A 24,628-nucleotide genomic window follows, 5' to 3' on the forward strand; every position below is an offset into this window, starting at 1 on the left:
TTAATTTGGGAAGCACAGCAGAAATTTATAAGGAAGAAGGAGCATTCTAAAGAGAAGGGGAGGTAATGGCCTAGTGGTATTATCACTGGACTATTAATCCAGAGGCCCAGATAGTATTCTGGGGACTCAGGTTCAAAACCTGCCATGGCAGATGGTGGAATTTGAATTCAATAAAATATATGGACTTAAGAATCTAATGACAACTGTGAACCATTGTCAGGAAAAAAAACCATCTGGTTCATTAATGCCCTTTAGGGAAGGAAACTGCCATCCTTACCTGGTCTGGCCTACATGTGACTCCAGACCCACAGCAATGTGGTCGACTTTTAACTGCCCTCTGAGCAAATACAATGGGTAATAAATGTTGCCTGGCCAGTATTGCCCTCATCCTGTGAATGAATAAAGGAATAAAGAGATGCAGCAACTATAAGCTCACAAGGGATGTCAGGAATGGCATAAAAGCAAAAGAAGAAGCATAAAATGGGATAAGATTGGTGAGAAGACTTTTAAAAACTGGCAGGGGATAAACAAGGCAATTGAAATATGAAAATATCTAGTAATATAAAATTGCAAGTGTGTTTTTAGATATCTAAAGGCTAGATGGAGGAAAGCATGGATATTGGACCGTGGAGTACTTGTAAGTGCATGTAAAATAGGGCCGAGTCAGCACAATTACATCGCGGGGTGGGTCATGCCCAAAAAATCTGTTACAATTCTTAGAGGATATAACAAGCAAGTTAGACAATGGGAAGCCAGGAATGTGACCTATTTGGATTTCCAGAAGTAGCAAGAACCGCAGATGCTGGAGTCAGAGACAACAAAGTGTGGAACTGGAGGAACACAGCAGACCAGGCAGCATCAGAGGAACAGGAAAGCTGACATTTTGGGTCAAGACCGTTCTTCGGAACATCAGCTTTTCTGTTCTCATGATGCTGCCTGGTCTGCTGTGATCCTCCAGCTCCACACTTTGTTGTGTCTGGATTTCCAGAAAGTCTTGACAAGGTGCCACACAGGAGATTGGAAAATAAAATAAGAGCCCATGGTCTTACGGGCATCAATAAAGAATTGGCTGATTGGCAGAAGGTAGAGGGTAGGGATAATGGGATCTTTCTCAGGGTGCCTGCTGGTGACTAGTGGTGTTCCGCAGGGGTCTGTATTAGGACTACAATGATTCACGTTACACATTAATGGTCTGAACAAAGGAACTGACAGCATTATTGCATAGTTTGCAAATGACACAAAGATAGGCAGAGGTAATTTTGAGGAAATGGGAAGGCTGTAGAAGGACCTAGATAGAATAGGGCAAAGAAGTGACAGATGGAATACAATGTGAGAAAGTGTAAGGTTATGCAGTTTGGCAGGAAGAATAGAAGCATAGACTATTTTCTAAATAGGGAAAGGCTTCAGAAAACTGAAGCACAAAGGGGCTTCAGGGTCCTAGTTCAGGATTCTCTTAAGTTTAACATGTTCGCAGTTGTGAAGGTAAATGCGATATTGGCATTCATTTCATGAAGCCTAGAATATAAGAGCAGGGATGTACTGCTGAGGCTATATAAAGATGTGATCAGACCACATTTGGAATATTATGGGCTGTTTTGGGCCCATATCTAAGAAAGGATGTGTTGGCTTTGGAGGAGGTCCAGAAGTTTACAATAGTGATCCCAGAGATGAACAGCTTGTCATAGGAGAGGGTGATGACTCTGGGTCTCTACCTGATGGAATTTTCAATGATGGGGGCGGGAGGGTGTTCTAATTGAACTTATACAATACTGTAAGGCCTCGATAGGTGTACTTTGAGAAACTTTTTCTATTAGTAGGAGAGATTAGGATGCATGGGCACAGCCTCAGAGTGGAGGGATGATCTTTTTGAACTGAGTTGAGGAGGAACTTCTTCAGCCTGTGGGTGGTTAATCTGTCAAATTTATTACAGCAGAGAGATACGGAGGCTTACTAAAGCAAAGATAGATAGGTTCTTGATTAGTAAGGGAATAAAGGATTACAGGTAAAAGGCAGGAGAATGAGGTTGAGGAACATACCAGCCATGATCAAATAGTGGAGCAGACTCAAAGGGCCAAATGGCCTAATGCTCCTCGGTCCAATGGCTATAAATAACCCATAGACCATTCGCCCCAATTTGTCTTGGAATGTGTTTGCCAACAGTGACACGGCAAGGCAAATGGGCCTCATGGTCACTCAGAAGCACATATGCACACAGTAGCAGACCCTGTCCAGCACTGCATCATCTACAAAGTACATATTTGCATAGAACAGCCACAACATTGATACAAAGTTCTGTATCAAAAAATACCTCCAGGATCAATCGGGGGAAAGGATGATTGGAAAAGGGTGTGGGTGATGACTTGACAGGGGAGATCAGACCAAGAGGAAAGGGAGGAAATCGAAGGTTTCTCCTGTTCTCTTTCCACACCCCCTTTCCTCTCCCTCCTGCACTCCTCCGGTTCCCTCCAAGATCCTGGTCACGATTTCCCCCAACTACCCCTCCCTGGTCCCTATTTCTCCAGCTCCCTCCACCCTGTCCACACATATCTACACACCTCTTCCTGATCACTCCCTCCACCCTTCCTGGATCCTGACCTCTACCCTCCCTCAGGCCTTGTCTTCTCCCCTCCCCAAAACTGCATGTTAAAGTGGCATGTAGCAGAAATGCACTGGTGTCAACAAACACAGTCAATTTAGATTAGGAGTATTTCCCTGATGATGTCTCTGTTGAGTTCACACCAGCAATTCCACAAATGTTTGGTCTCAGGTCAGCAAAATTATAATCTCCATCCCACATTGCAAGAGACCCCCTGAGAATACTCCTGTCCACCAAACTGCCTGCTTAATTTTAATAAGCCTTAACAATGCTGTAAATGTCCTAGACATTTTATGGGACTAGAATTTATTAGTTAAGAGAGTAGCATTTATTTCAATTGTAACAGAAACTCTTAAATGATTTATAATTTTCCTCATTAAAAATTAACAAGCAGCACAATTTTCGCAGATATGTAAACTGCTAGGCCAAAAATATTCCAAAAATACCAAAATTAATAGAATTCACTTTGATGTAATTTCTAATTATTTCAGACCTCCCGTGTGAATATATTAGAATCAGCAGTTAAAGAAAAGTTTCCCCATAAAGCCCTGAGCAGTGAAAAAAAGATATCTTTTGTGAATTATTGTAAGGGTTTCTTATACTTCTGAAATGTTCAGTGAAAATTTCTTGTTTCAGGATTCTGGCCCCATCCCCAACCCACTTTGTAAATGTAAAGGTTAACCTTACCACTTTCATGTGATGTTGTATTGTTCAACACTATTCCCTAATTATTCAACGAAGATCCCTTAATGAAATTGAGTTTTTCTGTGGTAGGTTTGTTTTGATGCTTTATAACTATTATATAAGATTTATTTTAACTCTCACTTATTCTTTATTATTTTAAAAGAATCCTTTGTTAAAAGTTTATCAGTAAAAGGATGTTTAATTTTTGTCTTCAGCTTAGTTTACATTTCTACCTCATGTTGACATCAGTGTTGTTTGTTCCTGGAGTCTAATGATGGCCATGTTATAAAGATCTTTGAATGTCATCGCTTGTTGTGTGCTTCAGGCTTTGTGACTGCGGTATCTCTCCTGTTGTTAATATTTTACACATAGGTGTGATTTTGCTGGGCCTTTCTCTAGGCCTTCTTTTGTGTGACTAAATAAATGTCGATACTTTTTTTGTTTCAACTGTTTATTACATCGTAACTTAATTAACAGATCTTCACATCCCCTTCCGCATATGTCCAATTTGCAAAGTGAATCTTTCTGGATTCTCCTGCTAGCTGAAAGGGTGTTTTTAGTGACTGGGTCCTTGCTCTACTTGAATGCTAATCTTTAAATGTATTTAATATTTATATGTGTTGTACCAAATGAATTGTACTTGTTTCTCAAACTTGTATTTTGCAAGGGAATGTGTCCATGCACATGCACCATTGCAAGGGAGTGAATGCATGTGCGCACCAACGCAAGGGAGTGAAAGCACAGTGCAAGAGTGTGCGCATGATTGTGAGGGCATGAGAGTGTGTGTGAGAGCAGAGTGTGTGTTTGTGTGTGAAGGGAGCAACGAGAGAGTGTTTTTAAGGTCTTGATGAAAATTTGTAGCTCAGCTTGTGGATGTGGTTGTTCATTTGCCAATTGTTCCGTGGTGTGTATACGTTTAGTTACCATTCAAGGCAACATCATCAGTGTGACCTCGAATGAAAGCATTGGTGTTCTGCTCTATTCCGAATTTATATGATCCTGTAGTATGGTGGGTCCTGTCACTTCCAGTTCTGTTTTTCAATAGTGGTCTGTATATGGGGTCTATTTCGAATTGTTTGTTAATGGAGTCCCATGTTGGGAACCAGGCCTCGACAAATTCCCTTGTGTAGCTGTTGTTCAGTTATCTCAGTTGAACTGATGGCCTTCATTGTCTCTGAGTATTGAGACAGGTGAGTATTGGTCATGTCTTTCTGCTGCCAGCTAGTGTTCATGTATCCTGGTTGTCAGCTTCCTCTGTTTGTCTGATGTAATGTCTATTGCACTCGCTGCATGGAATTCTGTATATCACTTTAGTCCTGTTTACTGTCTGTAAGGGGTCTTTGATAGCATTTGGCACAGTGTTGATGCAGATTTGTGTATAATCATGATCCTATGTGGTCTAAGAAGTCTGAGTGTCATGTCCGATATATTTTTTATGTAGCATACAGTTACTAGTGTCTTCTGTTGTACTGTATCCTCTGATTGTTGTTTTGTTTTCTAGGCATAAGCATACAAAGCTTCTTGTGTATCCGTTGTCGATAAATTCCTCGTGCAGGTATTCATCTTCCTTTCTCCAGAGTTCTGGAGTGTTGCCATATGATATGGCTCGTTTAAATAATGTCTTAATGCTGCTCAGTTTGTGTATGGTGGGATGGTTGCAATCGAAGTTCAGGATTTGGTCTGTGTGCATGGCCTTCGTGTACACTCAGGTCTGGAATTCACCGTTAGTTAGTCTCTCTACCATTACGCCCACGTGCGGGAGCTGTTTGTGGTTTTCTTCCTCTCTAGTGAATTTTATGCAAATTGGTGGGTTTCTTCTTCTACTTTTGTGCATTTGATTATTACAAATGTCTCATCCACATATCTTACCCACGGTTTCAGTTAAAGGAAGAGCTGTGTGTTCCAGTCCCTGCATCACTGCTTCTGCAGTGAGACCTGAGATGAAACCAGTGTGACGTTGTATATTTGGCCATTGAACGTGAAGTGCGTTGTGGGACTTAAATCTAAGAGTTTCAGTAAACTGTCCTTGATGTTGTTGTTGCTGGTGTTCAGGATCAGTGCTCCCAGTCCTTTTAGTGGTGTGCCTATTGTCTCTCTGGCTAACAGTACATCAATGGACATAAATTCTGCATTAACATCAAAGGAGATCATGATTTCATCCTCGTCAATTTTTGTGTCCCTGAGCCATAAGCATGGATTGTGAAGATCTACTAATTAGGTTTTTGAGTCTCCGTTGTCATTCCCTCACTAGCTTGTAAGTGCACCTTGTAAGGAAACTATTGGTCTGAGCGGGATTCTAGGTTTGTGTACCTTAGGGAGTCTGCAAAAGCAGGGTGGGGGTGGTGTTTGAACCATTGGTTTCATTGTGATGAAGTTGGCATTAGTGATACCTCCTGGGGCAGCACAGTGGTTAGCAACGCTACCTCGCAGCACTAGGCACCCAGATTCGATTCCAGCCTTGTCAACTGTCTGTATGGAGTTTGCACATTCTCCCCATGTCTGTGTGGTTTCCTCCCACAGTCCAAAGATGTGCAAGTTAGCTGTATTGGCCACGCTAAATTGCCCACTGTCAAGGGTAGGAAAGGTATGGGGTGGGTCTTGGTGGGCGCTCTTCGGACAGTTGGTTTAACATGATGGGCCAAATGGCCTGCTTCAACACTGTAGGAATTCTGTATTTAGGTTTCTTGAATGTCTGGGCTATCCTGTTCTCTAGATGTTGAGTAGGGTTTGATGCCACTTGCATGTGGCTGTATCTGCAAATAGTGCTTGTGTATTCCTAATGTAGTCTGTTTTGTTCAGAACAATGGTCATTCATCCTTTGTCTGCTGGTAGAATTGTGATAAATTTTCTTTCTAGGGCCTTTCTCTCCGCTGTGCTTAAGGTGTCTGATTCATCTTTACGGTTAAGTGCTGGGACTAGTTTGTCTGATGGCCTGTTGAGTTTTCTCAGTGAGTCCATTGGTTTTTAACATTTACTCTAGTGCTGCTAAGAAGTCTGTTTTACTCGCGTCCTTGTGGGTGTAGTTAAGTCCACATATCAGGTTGGCTTTTTCTGTATGTGAATTGTTTGTCGGATAGGTTCCTTGCTCATGTGTCTGCTTTGTTTGTGTTATCCCAGTGGATTAGTCCAGTTAGTTTCTCCTGTAAGCCGAGTCTTTTCCTTGTTCTGGTTCTCTGTCGTCTAGTGCTTAATACTGGTTTGTTCCAGTATTGTGGTCCACTGTTGGTTGGCCGAGTTCTGGTACAAAGATTTTTGGCACACAGTTTCCCACTCGTATCTGTTGAGGCAGTTATGGGCATCTGTGACCACTGCCCGTAGCATTCTGCAGCCATTTTGCTCTGCTATTCTTGCTTGTGGATTGTTTGCATTTCACGTGCTGATGCAATACACAATTCCTGAGGCATGAAGGAGCGAGAGGGCAGGCACGTAGGGTGTGTGTGAGCAAGAGCGAGAACGTGGGGGAGCAAGAGCATGTGCATGTGTGAAAGAGTGAGTGTGTAGGAATAAGGGAATCGGTGTGCGTGAGAGGGAGTGACAGAGTACATACATGTGTAACAGTCAGTGTGAGGGAGTGACTGTGTATATTTGAGAAGGATGGATTGTATGCATGAGGAAGAAGGAAGCATGTTTGTGAGAATAAAAATGAGAGAGCAAGAGTGTATATATGAACTCTAAGACTGAGTTATCCAGACACGCATCTATTCTTCCTCCTCTTCACCAAAAATATTTCCCAAAAAAACAAGCTAGAAGAGGAAAAAACAGGTGTGAAGGCAAACCACATTGGACCCACGCTTTTAAATAAATTCTGCCAAAGTCAGCTTGAAATGTGTGCCACCAGAAATTAAAGCAAGATCAGTGATTGTTAAAGCAAAAATTTTGCTTTGCTGTGACTCCTTTCCCTGGTGATCAGAACTTGAACCCTAGTCTCCCTTTCTCTTACACCTCTTCTTAACCACAATGGAATAAAAGATTTTAGTGGTTAGCTCAGCTGCTGGGAACTTTCAAAACTATTTTTTTTATTAATTACTCATTTCTTTATCTATTTAATGGTTTGGAACTTCTTTTAAAATTCATTTACTGTTCCCAACTTTGTCTTTCTGAAATTTGCTCACCAGGCCTCTTTGGCGAGAGCAACAGTGAAATGTGGTTCTCCTCAAGCTTGTTTTAAACATTAAACAGACGTTCAAGAAACTTATAGGAGGTGCACTGAGGATGTTTACCTCGAATGTAATGGAACATTTGCAAACCAACCTACCAGCTCAACCAGCAAATGAACAACCTTATCAACAACCTGAGCTGCAAGTCTTCTCAAAAACTTTAAAGAATTTTTTTAAATTTAAAATTAGTGTTGGTCTTACACAGTGGCCCAGGTACAGTTAATGGAAGCAACAATTATTCATGAACAAGAGTCGGTCATTTGTAGACAGGATGAACAGGACCCTGCTTTGCGCCTTAAACAAGGTGGGGGGGGAGAGAAGAATTCCTTGGTTGCGTTCTCCATGGCAGCTCAAGACCAATCGATTTTCAGTCAGCACACTTTCCTCATGTGGTATAAGTTGTTGCCTTCGTAATTCGATATTCTTGCAATTGTCCTGATGGGCACTTTACAAAGAGTTTTGACAGGATGCCCTTTATCCATCGATACACATGCCAGGGTGTTCCAAAAGCGACTGCGTGCAGAATGGGAACACCGCGGTCAGCTGTGAACCTGCTGGTGTTTCACCAAGTAGGACGATCGACTGAAGCCCTTTCCGCACAGGGAGCAGGTGAAGGGCCTCTCCCCGGTGTGGACCCGCCGGTGGCTGAGTAAGTTAGAGGCCTGGGCGAAGGCTTTGCCGCACAGGGAGCAGCTGAAGGGATTCTCCCCGGTGTGGACCCGCCGGTGGCTGAGTAAATTAGAAGCCTGGGCGAAGGCTTTGCCGCACACAGGGCAAGCGAAGGGCCTCTCGCCGGTGTGAACCCGCTGATGGGCCAACAGGTCCGAGGACTGGTTGAAGGCCTTGCCGCACTCCGAGCAGGCGAAGGGCCTCTCGCCGGTATGCAGTCGCTGGTGTCTCTGCAGGGTCGACGACAGGGTGAAGGCCTTGCCGCATTCAGGGCAGGCGAAGGGCCTCTCGCCGCTGTGGACCCGACCGTGCGCCAGGAGGCTGGCCGACTCGGCGAAGCGCTTCCCGCACTCGGGGCAGGCGAAGGGCCTCTCGCCGCTGTGTACCCGCTGATGCCTCTGCAGGTTAGAGGCCTGAGTGAAGCCCTTCCCGCAGAGGGGGCAGGTGAACGGGTTCTCCCCGGTGTGGACCCGCTGGTGGGTCTGCAGGTTGGAGCCATGCGTGAATCGCTCCCCGCACACGGGGCAGGCGAAGGGCCTCTCACCGGTGTGGACCCGCCGGTGGGTCAGCAGGTCCGAGGACTGGTTGAAGGCCTTGCCGCACTCGGAGCAGGCGAAGGGCCTCTCACCGGTGTGCACTCGCCGGTGTCTCTGCAGGGTCGACGACAGGGCGAAGCGCTTCCCGCACTCGGGGCAGCCAAAGGGCCTCTCCCCCGTGTGACTACGCCGGTGCGTTTCCAGCGCCGAGGGGTAGGTGAACTTTTTTCCGCAGTCCCCGCACTGACACAGCCTCTCCCCGCCTCGGTCACAGACGTGAGCCTCCAGACTGGACGGCCGGTCGAATCCACGTTCGCACACCGAGCATATGAATGGTTTGTCGGCACCACAAACGCTGCTTTCCCCTTCCATGCTGTGGATGGGTTTTCAGACCCTTAAGAAGTTGGCCGAATGGTTCAGGCTGGCGAAATGTGTGCGCTGCCCCCGCTGCAAACCCATTCCCCGGCGGCCGGCCCACTACTGCTGCCCCGGGCCTGACATGCACGGGACTTGAACTGAGCAGACCAGCATCGGCCACTAGATGGAAGCTGGAACTTTAGTGTGAGTTCAGAATGGGAGCTAAAGAGCTAACCGAGGAAGAAACAGCATGTAGGCGTGAGAACCAAATGATGTTAAATAGAAACCCGCAACAGTAAATTGATATTACTACTTCATCGGTGGTGAGGAAAACAACGTTAAGTGAGTTGATTTTAAACAAACTTACTGTACACAGTGCAGACACTGCAGTGAGACTCTCAGTCTCAAGTCAGTTTAATCATACAAACCCCGGCACTGTGCACACGTTCTCCCAGAAAGAATGAAGGGGGTTTACCAGCACACAACGTATCGCAAGGTCCCACAGCATCAACTGTAATGGAAACACACTTCTGACAGGACTGTGACCTTGGCACTACACCAGCCCAGCCTGTCTCTGCCTCCCTAACCTGTTCTTCCTCTCACCCATCCCTTCCTCCCACCTCAAGCCGCACCTCCATTTCCTACCTACTAACTTCATTCCCACCTCCTTGACCTGTCCGTCTTCCCTGGACTGACCTATACTCTCCTCTCCACCTATCTTCTTTTCTCTCCATCTTCGGTCCGCCTCCCTCTCTCGCCCTATTTATTCCAGAACCTCTCCCCATCCCCCTCTCTGACGAAGGGTCTAGGCCCGAAACGTCAGCTTTTGTGCTCCTGAGATGCTGCTTGGCCTGCTGTGTCCATCCAGCTTCACACTTTATTACCCTTCTGTTATGGTCCCACCATGAATGCAGCTTGATTAGAACCTCCATTGGTAAGGATTTCATTGTAAATAGAGATGAGTCTGTTGTTACTACTCCAAGACAAGCACGCTCTCTTTTTGGATTCTGAGAGCTGAATCGAAGAGGTGATAAATTGGCAAATGGAAATAGCTGTTGTTCCTTACTAAGCTTCAGTCAAATAAGTGATACAACCAAGGACTAGACCAGCAATCAGAATTTTAGAGACAACAAGAAACTCAGGGTCTGACCTGTTGAGTGAATGGAATTTCACTAAAGTAATGAGCGAATCCTGATTTGTTTTCCCCATTGTAGATGAGAGAGCATCGTGAGCAGTTATTACAGTTTACTAATTCAGAAGGTGCCCAAATAAACCATTGTTTCAGCTAGATGGAAGTTTTAGAATCTTGGACAGTTGAATGGAAGGAGGTGGAACAACAGATGTTGCATCCTGTGAAGGACTCAGGAACAAGACTGAGTGTTGAATGTGGGAAAAGAGTGGACCAGGATATCTGAGAAGGAATGGGCCCTTCCATGTAGACTTTACAGTTTGGGCACTGCAGAAGAGTCAGGACGGGATAGAAAAGCTGCAAGAGTCTTCATTTCCTGGCCCTGACCAGTGAAAGGAGAGAAGGTGGACAGGCAAACATGAGAAGATGCTGGCAAGGCTAGAAATGCGAGATAGTAGATGCTTGTGGATGTGGTGCCAGTCAAGCAGGCCGCTTTGTCCTGGATGGTGTCAAGCTTCTTGAGGGTTGTTGGAGCTGCATCCATCCATGCAAATGGGGACAATTCCATTACAGTCCTGACTTGTGCCTTGTAGATGGTGGATAAGCTTTAAGGAGTCAGGAGGTGTGTTACTTGCTGCGGTACTCCTAGTCTCTGATATGTTCTTGCAGCCACTGTTTATGTGGCAAGTTCAGTTCAGTTTCTAGTCAATGGTAACCCTGAGGATGTTGACAGTGGAAGCTTCTGTGATGTAATGTCATTGAATGTCAAGTGGTGATGGTTAGATTGCCTGACATTTGTGTGGTATGAATGCTACTTGCCGCTTGTCAGCCCAAGCCTAGATATTATCCAGATCTTGTTGCATTTAAACACGGACTGCTTCATTTTCTGAGAGGTTGCGAATGGTGCTGAACATTGCACGATCATTGGCAAACATTCTCAATTCTGACCTCATCACGGAAGGAAGGTCATTGTTCAAGCAGCTGAGGATGGTTGGGCCTCGGACTCAACCTTGAGCAACTCCTGCAGAGATGCCCTGGAGCTGAGATGACTATCCAACAACCACAACCATCTTCCTATGTGCCAAGTATGATGTCCAGGCAGCAGAGAGTTCTCCGCCCAGACTTCTGTTGACTCCAGTTTTGCTGGAGCTCCTGGTGGCACACTTAGTCAAATGCAGCCTTGATTTCAAAGGCCGTCACTCTCACCTTCCTTCTGGAATTCAGCTCTTTTGCCCCTGTTTGAGCCAAGACCGTAATGAGGCCAGGAATTGAGTGGTCTTGGCAAAACCCAAACTGGGTGCCAGTGAGCAGGTTATTGCTGAGCAGGGGCTGCTTGATAGCACTGTTACATCTTCCATGACTTCACTGATGATTTGAGAGTAGACTAATGGATCATAACTTGGCTCAGTTGGATTTGACCTGCTTTTTTGTGCACAGGACATACCTGGGAAAACGTTAAGTAGACGCCAATCCTGTAGCTATACTGGAACATCTTGGCTTGGAATGTGGCATGTCAGGAGTACATTTTGCCAGAATGTTGTTAGGCCCTGCAGACTCTGCACTATTCAGTGCCTCCAACTGTTTCTTTATCATATGGAGTGAGCTAAGTTGGCGGAAGGCTGATATCTATGATGTTGGGAACTATGGAAAGAGGCTAAGATGGATCATCCACTCAGCACTTTTGGCTGAAGATTTCTGTGAATGCTTCAGCTTTGTTTTTTGCATTTGCGTGTTTGGCTCTTGCATCATTGAGAATGGGGATTATTCAGGAAGCACCTCCTCCAGTGACTTTTTAATTATCCACCACTATTCATGACCCAACATGGCAGGACTGTAGAACTTAGGTCTGATCTGTTGGTTTTAGAATCATTTGGCTCTGTCTCTCTCTTACTGCTTATGTTGTTTGGCATGCAAAATGTCACAATTGGTAACATCTCCAGATTGAAATCAATTTTAGGTATGCCTGGTGCTTTCCTCCTGTCACATCCTCCTGCACTGTCTATTGAACCATGATGGATCCCCTGACTTGATGGTAATGGTTGTGTGGGCGATGTTCCGGGCCATGAGGTTGCAGATTGCTGTTGATAGTCAACAGTGCCTTCTGGAAGCCAAGTCTTGAGTTGCTAGATCAGTTCTAAGTCTGTTCCATTTCGTCTGGTGATAGTGTCACACAACACAGTGAAGGGTATTCTCAATCTGAAAGTGGGACTGTGCAGTGATCACTCTTACTAGTACTGTCTTAGATATCTGTGGCCAGTGGATTGGTAAGGATGAGGTAAAGTATGTTTTTTTTCTCTTATGCCACTACCTGCCAAGTACCCAGTTTAGTAATGTGGAGCTGGAGGAACACAGCAGGCCAGGCAGCATCAGGGGAGCGGGAAAGTTGACGTTTCAGGTCGGGGTAAGGGTCCTGACCTTTAGGACCCTACCAGCTCAATTAGTAGTGCTGCTGCTGAGCTTCTTTTATTGATGTATATATAAATTCCCCTACCAGAGCACATTCTGTGACCTTACCATCCTCAGGGCTCTAACATGTAGGTTACTGATTCATCAACTATGGGGGTGGGAAGAGCCATATAATGTAGTCAGCAGGAGGTTTTCTTGTTTATGTTTGAACTGATTCCCTGACACTTCATAGGGTTATATTTGCATATGAGCAGCTCAGTGGTTAGCTTTGTAACCTCACAATACTAGCGTCCTGGGTTCAATTTGACCCTTGGGCAATTATCTTTGTGGAGTTTACACATTCTTTCCGTGTCAGCGTGTTCTCCAGTGCTCTGGTTTCCTCCCATAGTCGGAAGATGAGCAGGCTAGGTGGATTGGCCATGCTAACTTGTCCGTTGTGTTCAGGGATGTGTAGAGATTAGGGGGTGCACTGAGGGTTGGTGTGGACTTGTTGGGTTGAAGGGCCTGTTTCCACACTAAAGATTCCATTAAAAATTGATGGGAAGTCTACAGTGATACGGAAAGGATATGGAAGTGTGCAAAACCTAACTGGAATTCAATATGGAGAAAATGTGAGGTTTTGCACTTTGGCAGAAAGAATAGAGGAGCTGAAAGTTATTTAAATGGAAATAGACAGCAGAATGCAATAGAAAAGAGGGATTTGGAAATCCTCATCGATAATCACAACATTAGCGTCCAAGTTCAGCAAGCTATAGGGAAGGCAAATGGAATATTGGCCTTTATAAGTGATAAAAGTAGGGAGATTTAAAACACTATTCAAAGATCAGAGCAGGAAAATTGAACAATTCTAGGTCTTTCATCGAAGGAAAGATGTGCTGGTATTGCAGGCAATCCAGAGAAGATTCCCTAAACTGATACCAAATATGGAGGCGCACTGCCTTATGAGAAGAAGTTGAGTAGTTTGGACCAATTCTTATTGGATTTAATAGGATGAGAGGAGGCCTTATTGAAGCAGTCAAGACACTTAAGAAACTTGACAGGGTAGATGAGGAAAAGTTGTTTGTCCCTTGTGAGGCAGTCTAGGACCAGAGCATAATCTTAGTGTAAGGGATTACCTATTTAAGGCAGGTGAGGAATTTCTTCTCCCAGAGGGTAGTGCATCTATGGAATTATTTACTGCAGAGGATTGTTGAGGCTGGGTCATCACGTGTATACAACGCTGAGATGGACAGCTTTTTAATCAGTAAGGGAATTGAGAGTTATGGAGAAGAGGCAGGAAAGTGGAGCTGAAGATTATTAGATCTGCTGTGATCTAACTGAATGGTAGTGTTGACTCAATGGGCAGAAAAACCTACATCTGCTGCTATATCTTATGGTCTTAAGTGCCCTCTGAATGGCCTTATGGGCTACTTAAGTCAAGGGAAAGTAATAAATGACAGCATGGGCAGTGATACACATCCCATGAAAGATAAAACAAAAAATACTTAAAAACAAGAGCATTGTATATAAATTGCAGTCAGTAATTTTGCCATTTAGGATTCAAAATGCATCTTTGGGTAGCCCTGTCAACAGCTGAAAGATATTTCCTGGGATAGGGTTTATCCCAGAGGAGCTGACTAGGGAAGGGATTATGTTTGATGGGTCGTTGGAAGCTGGCACTGTTAAAAAAACGCAGTGATTGGGAATTGTGACACTGCAAAGCCCAGCCTCCTCCATATCAACAATGATGGGTTATAGGTTCCTAACTTGTTTCCCTACATTATAACAGCTAATATATTTCAAAAAATAGAAGTGAACTGAGAGCCTTAAGCACAGAAGACCCATGAGTGCAAAAGGTTGTATAAAAATGCAAGTTTTTCCTGTCAAACATACTGACAGGCTCTTTGGTCTGAGACTCAAACCAGTAGCAAGAGAGAGCAGGGCTGGGAACCTGAATCTCAATTCCCTAACTTAAGAAATATCTACAAGATAGAACGATTAAAGAGAGTTATTTGGAAAACAAGGGGTTTGCAAAAAAAATGAGTTTTATATAAAAATTATTGTCAATTTGATGTCTGTGTAAAATTATGAACACAGCTTGGGATATTCCTGCTGATTCACTGATCCCAGTTGATGGCTGGACAATTTTCCCTTGGACAGCAGCTGCCCCAGAAGAACTCTCTCGAGGAAGAGTTTTGTTCACTGCATTCCTGTGTTCAGTGAAAGCTGGCTCTGTAGACGTAGCATACAGTAATTGGGAATTGTGACACAGCAAGACCAAATGGGGCTAAGTTCATTTAGTTGGTGGCAAAGCTGGCTTGTAATGCAGAGTAACACAGAGTAAGTTCATTTCCTGCACCAGCTGGGGTTACCATGAAGGACTCCCTACCTGAGGTGTGGTGACCCTCAGCTTAAACTGCCACCAGTCTTCTCTCTTTAATGAGAGAGCAGTTCAATGATCTGCTAAGACTATAGCAAATTCACACTTTAAAACTAGAACTCCATCAACTGTAAAGTGCCTTGGGATATCCTGAGATTATGAAAGATGCAAATATCCCTCATTTTACTTCACTCGAAATTTTACTTCAAATCTCAAATTCCTGACTGAAAGAATGTCACCAAAACCACAGTTAAACAGAAAATGAAAGCGTTAAGAGGAAAAAAAAAACAAAGCAGCAGGTTAAGTACAAGTTACAGTCAGTCTGAGACAACAGTGTCGAGCTAGAGGAACACAACAGGCAAGGCAGCATAAGAGGAGCAGGAGATGTTTCGGGTTGGGACCCTATTTCTGAAAATTGCCATCTCTGCAGTCAGTATAAGCTCTGATGAAGATTATAAATGCACCTTTTGGATATTTTTGCTCTTCTACTGATTCCGGTTAATCTCTGGTGGACATTCCCTGGTACAGTAACAATCCAAGAAGAACTACATGTGGAATGAGTTACGTTTGATGGGTCAGTGGAAGCTGTCACTGTAACCAAAACACACTAATTGGAAATTGTGACAGTGCAAAGTCCACCCTGCTCCACATCAGTCAATGGTAGGTTAATAGATTCTAGACTTTTATATCCTATATATCAACAGTGACTGCATTTTCAAAAATAGATCTCCATTAGCTGGAAGGAAATATCGGATGGCTTGAGGTTGTGTCGAGTGCTTCAAAAATACAGCTCATTCTCTGTTTACTCTTTAATAGCATTGTCAGAGACAATGACCCTTTAAGAGACACTGATTAACAGTGTATAACCCCACCCCACCCCACCCCTCCCTAAACTGTGATGGATGAAGCTCAGGCCCATTCCAAGGAGGAATGTTTAAAGCAGAGGTCACTTGCGGCTGAGAATAAATCTCGAGTTCCTCATCCATACACACAGGGAGCTGCTAAGCTAAAGTTGAGGGATATTCCCCTCTCTCTGAACACAACTAACCCATTCCATTGGAGTGGAGAAAAGCTGCACATGCATGCAATGGTTTGATCAGTGGGACATTTAAGATCACAAATCCAAAGAGGAACAAGTGATCAGTGCAACAACCTAAACCCCCCAACCAAGTGCTTGTACTGACACCTTACATCAGCCCGCCCTGAAAATGTCAGAATCCTGGGTCTTACACTCTCCCTGTAATCATACTGGGCTCTACACATGCAGTGGGATCCCAGTTTGCTGTCAATTCATATCAGCTTATGATTTTTTTTTTGGGTCTATCTGTGTTCAGTCTCCTCAGTCTGTTGCCCTGGAGTCTCATCTTTCCATTATTCAGAAGCAGGGTTTTCAGTGTGCAGTCACCTGGCTCACTGCAGGAACACTATGACTACAATCATGTGAATTGAGGAGAAGAGTAGGAACAGTGTCTCAGAGACCATGATCGCAGATTCCCTCAAAAATGTCTCCATGTTCACCAAACAATGAGAGAGAAAGAGTTGTATGTTAAAATGTCAGGATGGAACAACCTGACCCCAACCTAATGCAAAGTTTGATACTCTGACATTTTTTAATGTGTGGATAGAATGTACCAATTACAACACATTTATTCTCACTTTGATGTTGCAACATACCCCTGCCATTTCTCCATGAGCTGGTTAATGGAGCAAGTCAGTCACGCAGCACTTGCTGGCCTGATGTATTAAAGTTGTCACTGAGACACATGCATATAATCTTTCGGAAGACTTGGTTAGATACAGCTCTAGCTCTTAGTCTGTAGCCTTGTTTATTTGCTTCAGTGTGCATTATGTCAAATGCATTACCATCGTCAACCTTCTTGTTACGTCCTCAAAAAACTTACTTAGGTTTGTCATATGTAACTTTCCTTTAACAAATCCATGCTGACTCTCCTTGATTAATCAATCTTTTTAAAATAAGGCTTAACCTGTTACTCAGACTTTTATCCAATAAATTTCCCACCTTATTTAAGAAGGCACGTACATCCCTTCTTAAATAAGGAGACAAAAATCATATATGGTGCTCAAATGTCACCAAGTGTAATAGATCTTTCTGACAATTATACTTCACCCCCTTTACAGAAAAGTCCAAGGCTCCATTAATTGGCCTAGAATTACATCAACTTTCTCCATTTTAAACAATGGCGCATTATTAGCTGGCAGAGAACAGGGCAGGATGCACTATTGAGTATGTTTAAAGCTGAGTTAGACAGATTTTGACTCACAAGAGTCATGGGTTCAACAATTGAAATGGATTTGAAGGCACAATCGGATCAGCCATGATTTCTTTGAATGGTGGAGCAGACATGAGGGACTGAATAGCCTCCCGCTGCTACGTCTTACAGTCTGACAATATTAGCAACTCTAAGCCTCTGGCACCTTGCCTGTTGCAGGAGAAGATTGACAGTAAAAGCCAGAGCCTCCAGCATTTCTTCTCCTCTAATGGCCCAGGATGCATGTGACTGGGTCACAGATGTATCCTTTTTTACATATATAAATCCCCATAATACTCCTGTCTCACCATGTTACCATAAAATAATCTTAAAGTATTCTTTAAGAACAGTCACAATATCTTCCAGGCACAAGTTATCCTTATGGTACCGACTAAGTCCTACTATTTCTTTAGTTACTATCTTTCTCTTTATACAATTACTTGAGTTTTACCTTTATTTTATCTGCTTTCTTTTCATATTCTTTCTTTGGTGACCTGAATTAAGAAGATTTTCAAACCACCTCTATCTTAATTTGGAAATGTTTGTTTTCAAATCGTCCTGAGTTCCATGTTCAGCCATAGGAGGAAACATCCTCTCAGAGTCCATCCTGGCAAGCCACTTGGAATATGATATGTTTCAAAAAGATCACCAGCGATACTTCTAAACTCCAATATATACATACTCAATCTGCTGTTTCACCATGTGACAACCTCTTGATTCCAGGAGTCAGCCAGATTACCTGTAAACTGTTTCCAATGCAAGTATATCCCTTCTTAAATAAGGAGACCAAAACTATATATGGTACTCAAATGTCACCAATACCCTGCATAGGTGTAACAGGACTTTCTGACATTTATACTTCACCCCCTTTCCAGAAAAGTCCAAAACTCCATTTGCTGCCTGATGTACTTGCTGTACCTGAATTCTGTGTTTCTTTGTGCTTCCTGTATTCTCAGATCCCTTCTACAGTCTCAGAGATAATGGGAACTGCAGATGGTGGAGAATCTGAGGTAACAAAGTGTGTACCAAGATGCTGCTTGGCCTGCTGTGTTCATCCAGCTCCACACTTTGTTATTTCCCTTCTACAGTCTCTCCATTTAAATAATCTGATTTTCTATTCTTCATAACAAAGTTGAAACCGCATATTTATTCGTATTATACTCAAACTATTGAAAGTTTCTTACTTAAACCTTGTTCATTCCATAGGGCTCCAGTGCTGTCATAAGAATTCATTAAGGAGACCTGCTGTCAACTGCTGCTGGACATGTGACAAAAGTTGTGTTATTTATATAAAGTTCCATAAAACTATCATTTGGGGATTTCAAAATCATGGCATATGGGTATTAGTTACTTTTATGAAATTGCAAAACAAAACGTAAAGTCAGATCCAATCCATCATTTGTCAGAGAAAAGGACCCCATCAAATGGAACGAGGTAAGATGTAAACTGGGGTTTATGGAAGTTAACGCAAATATGGAAGGCTATTAGATTATTTTCAGTTCAGAATAATTGATTTTTTTTGTTTAGAAAACCAGGAGACTGAAAGTCTCTAGGGCAACTTGGAGGAGACTTGACTGGGTTCAAGCAAATTTAATTTTATCTCTTCATGGGAGAATAGAACAATTTAGAAAAAGCAGAGTTTCCTCATAAGAAAAGTTTTAATTTGTGCAGCTTCCAAACCAGGAGAGTTTAGTTACAAATCTGCAGGTTATTGGAAACAGACAGTTTAAGCTGTCATTTTTGTGAGTATTCATTTGAGAATACACCATCAGATTTATTCCTGAAATGATTTGACTTTCCCATGAGGAGAGATTGAGTAGAATGGTCATAAACTCTTTTCAGTTGAGAAGAATGAAGGACAATCATAGTGAAAGTTTCTAAGATTCATAGGGTTTTACAGGAAAGCTACTGATTGGCTGTTTCTCCTAGCTGGACAGTCTACCATATGGTGTCACAGGGTTAGAATTAGTGATTGGCAATTTAATAGCAAAATGAGGAAAAATGTCTTGCTCAGAAGGTCTTGTCCAAATTAGGAAAAGTAGGCCAGTCAGTCGCTTGAGCCCAGTCTATAATTCAATAAGATCATGGCTGATCTGATTGTAACCTTAAATCCATGTTTTTATCTACCCCTGATAATTTTTCATCCCCTTGCTTAACAAGAATTGTGAAAAGGTGGATGCAGAGAGGAGGTTCTCCCTCTTGTGGTAAAGTCTGTTCAAAACAGAGAATAAGCAAGGTTTTTCTCCAGCATCTGCAGTTCCCATTATCTCTAAGGTTTTTCTCTCAATGGGTTGTGAGTCCTTAGAAATCTCTTTCTGAAATGTTGTGGAAGCAGCATCAGTTGGATGTCCATCACTGCTAGAGCTGTGGCCACACCACAAGAGTTCTTGAGGCCACAGTTTTGAGGCTTTGGAAGGACTTGGCCATCAGTTGACAAAGTTCAGATGTAATGTAGGGTGGAATGTTCGATAAGGTGACCTATGTGTATTAGCCTCAAGATGGTATGCAGGCAGGAACGCTCAGCCTATGGAGAGCCCTTCTCCTGGGTCTGCTGTATTCCCATTTGGAGTTGAAGAACACAGCCGCCTCATTCAATTTGGAGGCTTCATTGTTGGTGATAGGGCCAACAATCCCAATCAGACCTCATATGCCTTGATTGTTACACTGGGATAAGTGTAGCTTTTAAGATGCTGTTATTTTGTGGTTGGTTGGCTCAATGAGCTGGTTTGTTGTTCCTTGGATGTTTCATTACCCTGCTGGGCAACATAATCTGTGCAGCCTCCGATGAATATTGTGGAGTATTCGCACCTGTTATTTACACTCTGGTGTCTGTTGAGCTGGGTTACCTCACTTTCGGTTTTCCTGCGCCTTGGAATGTATATGGGGTCTACCTCTATGTGTTTATTGATGGCTTTCTTAGTGGAGAACCAGGCTTCTCAGAATTCCTGTGCCTGTCTCTGCTTCACCAGCCCCAGGATCCTCGTATTGTCTCAACTGAGCTGGTGGCTTTCCTTATGCATGTGGATGGAGATGACTGAGTATTGGTCATGTCTTTTTGTTGCCAGTTGATGATCATGTACTCTTGCGGCTAATTTCCTTTCTGTCCAATGTAATGTTTGTCACAGTCCTTGTAGGGAATCTTATATATGACATTTGTCATGTCTGTAATGGATAAGACAACGGATACCTGAAAAACTGGGTCAGAAGATGCCCATTACATGAACAACACCAGGAAGATACTGCACGCCCTGACACACTCATGATGTTACCTTACATAAAAAACACATCTTAAATAACCACAAGACTCCTATGACCACTAGACATCAGAGTTGCGCACAAATCCACATCAACCCTACGCCAACTGCTAACCCAAACCAAAGACCTACTACCCACCATGGACATCACATCATAGCATTAGAGGAGGCTTGGGGGTTGTAATATTCCTTAATTATATCCATCAACTCTTAAAAGATTTTTGTATTTGGTGCTTCAGGGAAAGTTAGGATCCAAGGAACAGAAAAGGCTGTGGGTCCACAAGCTGTCAGGAGAATTACACACTGCTTTTTATCTATTCCAATGTCATTTGTCCAGGGAAAAAAGCCTTTTCCCCTTCCTATCAAATTAGGGGTCAATTCTGAGATCAGGACTGTTTGAGTATGGGATCTGGCTGGCTCATGTTCAGGGTGTGAACAGATCTGAACAGTTTTGGACATTTCTAAATAGACTTGAGGATTAGCGTCCGAGATATTTAAATAAAACTTCCATGAGAAAAATCAGTTTAATTTTGGTTACTTGCGGTTGATTAAATTAAAAGTGAGGGAAATGACTGTTAACACTGCTAAAGAGGTTCTGGGGTTTGAAAATGCTTCCCAGATTTGCCAGGAAAGTTTAGAAAGACAAAACAAGGACATTCTTTTATACTTAGCAAACAAGCTAGATTTGGGTTTAACGAAGGATAAAAGAAAGCTGAAATTGTCAAGGAATTGGTCAGCACTTAGGCATATCAGAAAACAAGGCATGTGCAGTGGAGTTGAGACAATTGAAAATTAGACAGTTGGAGTTAGAAGAGAAAGATGGTAGAGAAGAATCTTAGCAGAGCCAAAAGAGGGGAAAAGAAAGAGAGAGAGCAAGAAGAGAGGGAAAAAGAAAGAGAGAAAAAAGGGAAAGAATGTTTGAGTTGGAAAAGAAGAAGTTGGAACTTGAAGCAAAATGATTAGATTCCCTACAATGTGGAAACTGGCCCTTTGGCCCAACAAGTCCATACCGCCCCTTGCAGCATCCCACCCAGACCCATCCCCCAATAACCCACACACTCCTGAACACTACAGCAATCCATCTAGCCTGCATATCTTTGAACTGTGGGAGGAAATCGGAGCACCCAGAGGTAACCCACACAGACACAGGGAGAATGTGCAAACTGTGCACGGACAGTCGGCCAAGGCTGGAATTGAACCTGGGTCCCTGGTGCTGTGAGGCTGCAGTGCTAGCCACTGAGCCACTGTGCCATCCCCAATGACTTAAAGTAGCAGAAGGAGAAAAGTACAAGATCGAAGTGAGGATGACCAAAATCATCATAGCCAACAGCCTAGTAAATATGAGATAACATGATGTGAAGCTGGATGAGCACAGCAGGCCTAGCAGCATCAGAGGAGCAGGAAAGTTTGATGTTTCGGGTTGAGACCCTTCTTCAGAAAATGAAAGCCTAGTAAGTATGCTCAAACATGATCAAAATTCAATGAAAAAGATGTAGAAGCCTTTTTCATTTCCTTTGAAAGCTGGATAAACAGATGAATTGACCAGAGGCTGTGTGGACAATGTTACTTCAGACCATAGATAATGGGAACTGCAGATGCTGGAGAATCCAAGATAACAAAGTGTGAAGCTGGATGACCACAGGAGCACAAAAGCTGACATTTCAGGCCTAAACCCTTCATCAGATGGGGGGATGGGGAGAGGGTTCTGAAAGAAATAGGCAACGAGGGGGAGGCAGACCGAAGATGGATAGAGGAGAAGATAGGTGGAGAGGAGAGTGTAGGTGGGGAGGGGGTAGGTCAGTCCAGGGAGGATGGACAGGTCAAGGAGGCGGGATGAGGTTAGTTGGTGGGAAATGGAGGTGTAGCTCTCCCCCCACTGCATCCCAAAACCAGCCCAGCTCGTCCCTGCCTCCCTAACCTGTTCTTCCTCTCACCTATCCCCACCTCAAGCCGCACCTCCATTTCCCACCTACTAACCTCATCCTGCCTCCTTGACCTGTCCGCCCTCCCCGGACTGACCTACCCCCTCCCTACCTATACTCTCCTCTCCACCTATCTTCTCCTCTGTCCATCTTTGGTCTGCCTCTCCCTCTGTCCCTATTTTTTTCAGAACCCTCTCCCCATCCCCCTCTCTGATGAAGGGTCTAGGCCCAAAACGTCAGCTTTTGTTCTCCTGAGATGGTGCTTGGCCTGCTGTGTTCATCCTGCTTCACACTTTGTTATCTTACTTCAGACCATGTTGGTAGTGAGGTGTTTGTAGTGTTGTCAGATGAGGTGTCAGGAAGTTACAAGGATGTTGAACAGGCTATTTTGTGTGCCTATAACTTGGTGCCAGAAGTCAATAGACAATAGTGCCGAAACATAAGGAAGAAACCAAGTCAGAGTTATGTCGAGTTTCAAAGAATTAAACATAGCAACTTTGAGAGATGGTGAGAGCATTAAAGATAGAAAAGACATATGAGAGAGAGATCATTCTGTTGGAGAAGATCATAAGAACTCATACTGAGGAACAGAAAGTTACCAAAGAAGAACTGCAGAGATAGTAGATGAATATGCATAAGTGCATAATTTGAAATTTAGCTTCCAACAGCAATTTCACTTCATGAGGGCTAGAAAGTGGGAGAAAGGGAGGGTTCTTCAATGAAAAATGAAAGTAGATCACACTGGGAATAGTTTTCACAAATGATAAAAGAAACGCAAGAGGGTGAAAATGAGATGAAAGGCCTCTGGCGTTTTCACTGTAATAAGGTGGGACATTCAAAGTGACAGTGCTGGTGGCTTAAGAAGGGCACTGGGAAAAAGGATATGGTAAAAGATGCTAAATCAGTGGGATTAGTTGAGGTAATGAAGGAAATCCCAAAAGGAGTCAAGGAGCTGCAGGAGAGTGTACAGCCTAGTTACAGGCTGGATAGTGGGACAGTGTGCGATCTTTGTGAAGACCTCACCTCTGTGGGTAAGGTTTACTCAGGAAGAACATGGGGACAAGGTAAAGAAGTTGTGAGAGATATGGGAGTTGGTCAATCTCTAATAGTGAGATATGAAAGCATTTGCCCTCCTTCTGAAATATCACCCGAGAGAGCTGTAACCTGTGGAATAGATGGACAGAGATTTAAGTGTTCCCCTGTGTAAGATCAGTTTGGAAAGTCAAATCAAGACTGGGGAAGTGAAAGTGGTAGTGATTGAAAGAGTGTCAATTTCAAGAGTACAGTTTGTTCTTGGAAATGACCTGGCAGGAGCAAAAGTGGGAGTGGTGCCCCTTTTAATAGAGAAGCTGAAGAAAAACCAGGGAACTGAGGAGTTAAAAGAAAAATACCATGGAATTTTTCCAGACTGTGTGGTGACAAAATCCCACGGTCAAAGGTTAAAGCAAAAGGGGAAAACCAAAGAGAAACATAGCTGACACCCTGTTTGACAACGTGTTAAGAGTCTAACCAGGTAGAGGATCAGGCAGAGCTGTTTAATTCTGTAGGATTACTGGAGTTACAATGAAAAGATGAGAAAATAAAAGATCTATGCTTTAAAGTCTACTTGGAAAAGGAATCAGAATGTATTCTGAGTGTTATTATCTCAAAGATAGAATCCTAAGATGAAAATGGAGACCTTGCCAGGTTAGTGCAGAGGAGAAATTGGCAGAAGTGCATCAGATTGTATTGTCAGTTGCATACAGACTGGAGGTGTTACAGTAGCACGCAAATTACCCGTAGAAGGCCATTTAGGAATGAGGGAGACTCAGGCTAAAATACAAAAGTAATTCTATTGGCCCAGATTGCATAAGGATGTAGTTGAATTTTGCCATACTTGTCATACTTATCAAATTGTAGGAAAGCCACAAGCAGTAATAAAACCAGCACTTTGATGCCAATTCCCGCCTTTGAAGAATCTCTCATGCAGGTAATGGTTGTTTGCCTAGGTCCCCTCCCTAAAACCAAAAGTGGGAACCAGTATTTGCTAACCATAATGGATGTGTCTACCAGGTTTCTGGAGGCAATTCCATTACAGAGTGTCAAGGCAAAGAGGGTGAGGAAGACTTGGTTGCTTTCTTTATACATTATAGCCTACCCAGACAGACTCAGTCAGACTAAGGGTTCAATTTTATGTCCAAACTATTGAAGGAGATCATGAATAATTTAGCATCAAACGCTTTAAATCAAGTGCATACCACCCTGAATCCCAGGGAGCATTGGCAGGTGGCAATCCTGAATACCACCCTG

The 24,628-nt window shown here is 43.4% G+C and overlaps 2 protein-coding genes across 2 annotated transcripts in view; one reads left to right on the top strand and one right to left on the bottom strand.

The window, feature by feature from the left end:
* Positions 1 to 2,977: 2,977 nt before the first annotated feature.
* LOC125458488 (zinc finger protein OZF-like) lies at positions 2,978 to 9,462 on the bottom strand. The gene has a single exon (XM_048543780.2). The coding sequence runs from the start codon at positions 9,012 to 9,014 to the stop codon at positions 7,977 to 7,979; it is 1,038 nt and encodes a 345-aa protein (XP_048399737.1). The 5' UTR covers positions 9,015 to 9,462; the 3' UTR covers positions 2,978 to 7,976.
* Positions 9,463 to 10,288: 826 nt separating this feature from the next.
* LOC125458465 (tripartite motif-containing protein 14-like) overlaps positions 10,289 to 24,628 on the top strand; it is a 42,046-nt gene continuing 27,706 nt past the window's right edge. The window contains exons 1-2 of the mRNA XM_059650512.1: positions 10,289 to 10,385; positions 18,545 to 18,597. Coding sequence (XP_059506495.1) covers positions 10,289 to 10,385; positions 18,545 to 18,597 — 150 coding nt within the window. The remainder of the gene's footprint in view (positions 10,386 to 18,544; positions 18,598 to 24,628) is intronic.

Source organism: Stegostoma tigrinum, chromosome 13, assembly GCF_030684315.1.
Source record: "Stegostoma tigrinum isolate sSteTig4 chromosome 13, sSteTig4.hap1, whole genome shotgun sequence".
In the NCBI taxonomy this organism is placed as follows: Eukaryota; Metazoa; Chordata; class Chondrichthyes; order Orectolobiformes; family Stegostomatidae; genus Stegostoma; species Stegostoma tigrinum.

What these genes read in the sequence shown, in the direction of transcription:
- LOC125458488 (XM_048543780.2), bottom strand. Translation starts at nt 9,014, where the DNA reads ATGGAAGGGGAAAGCAGCGTTTGTGGTGCCGACAAACCATTCATATGC.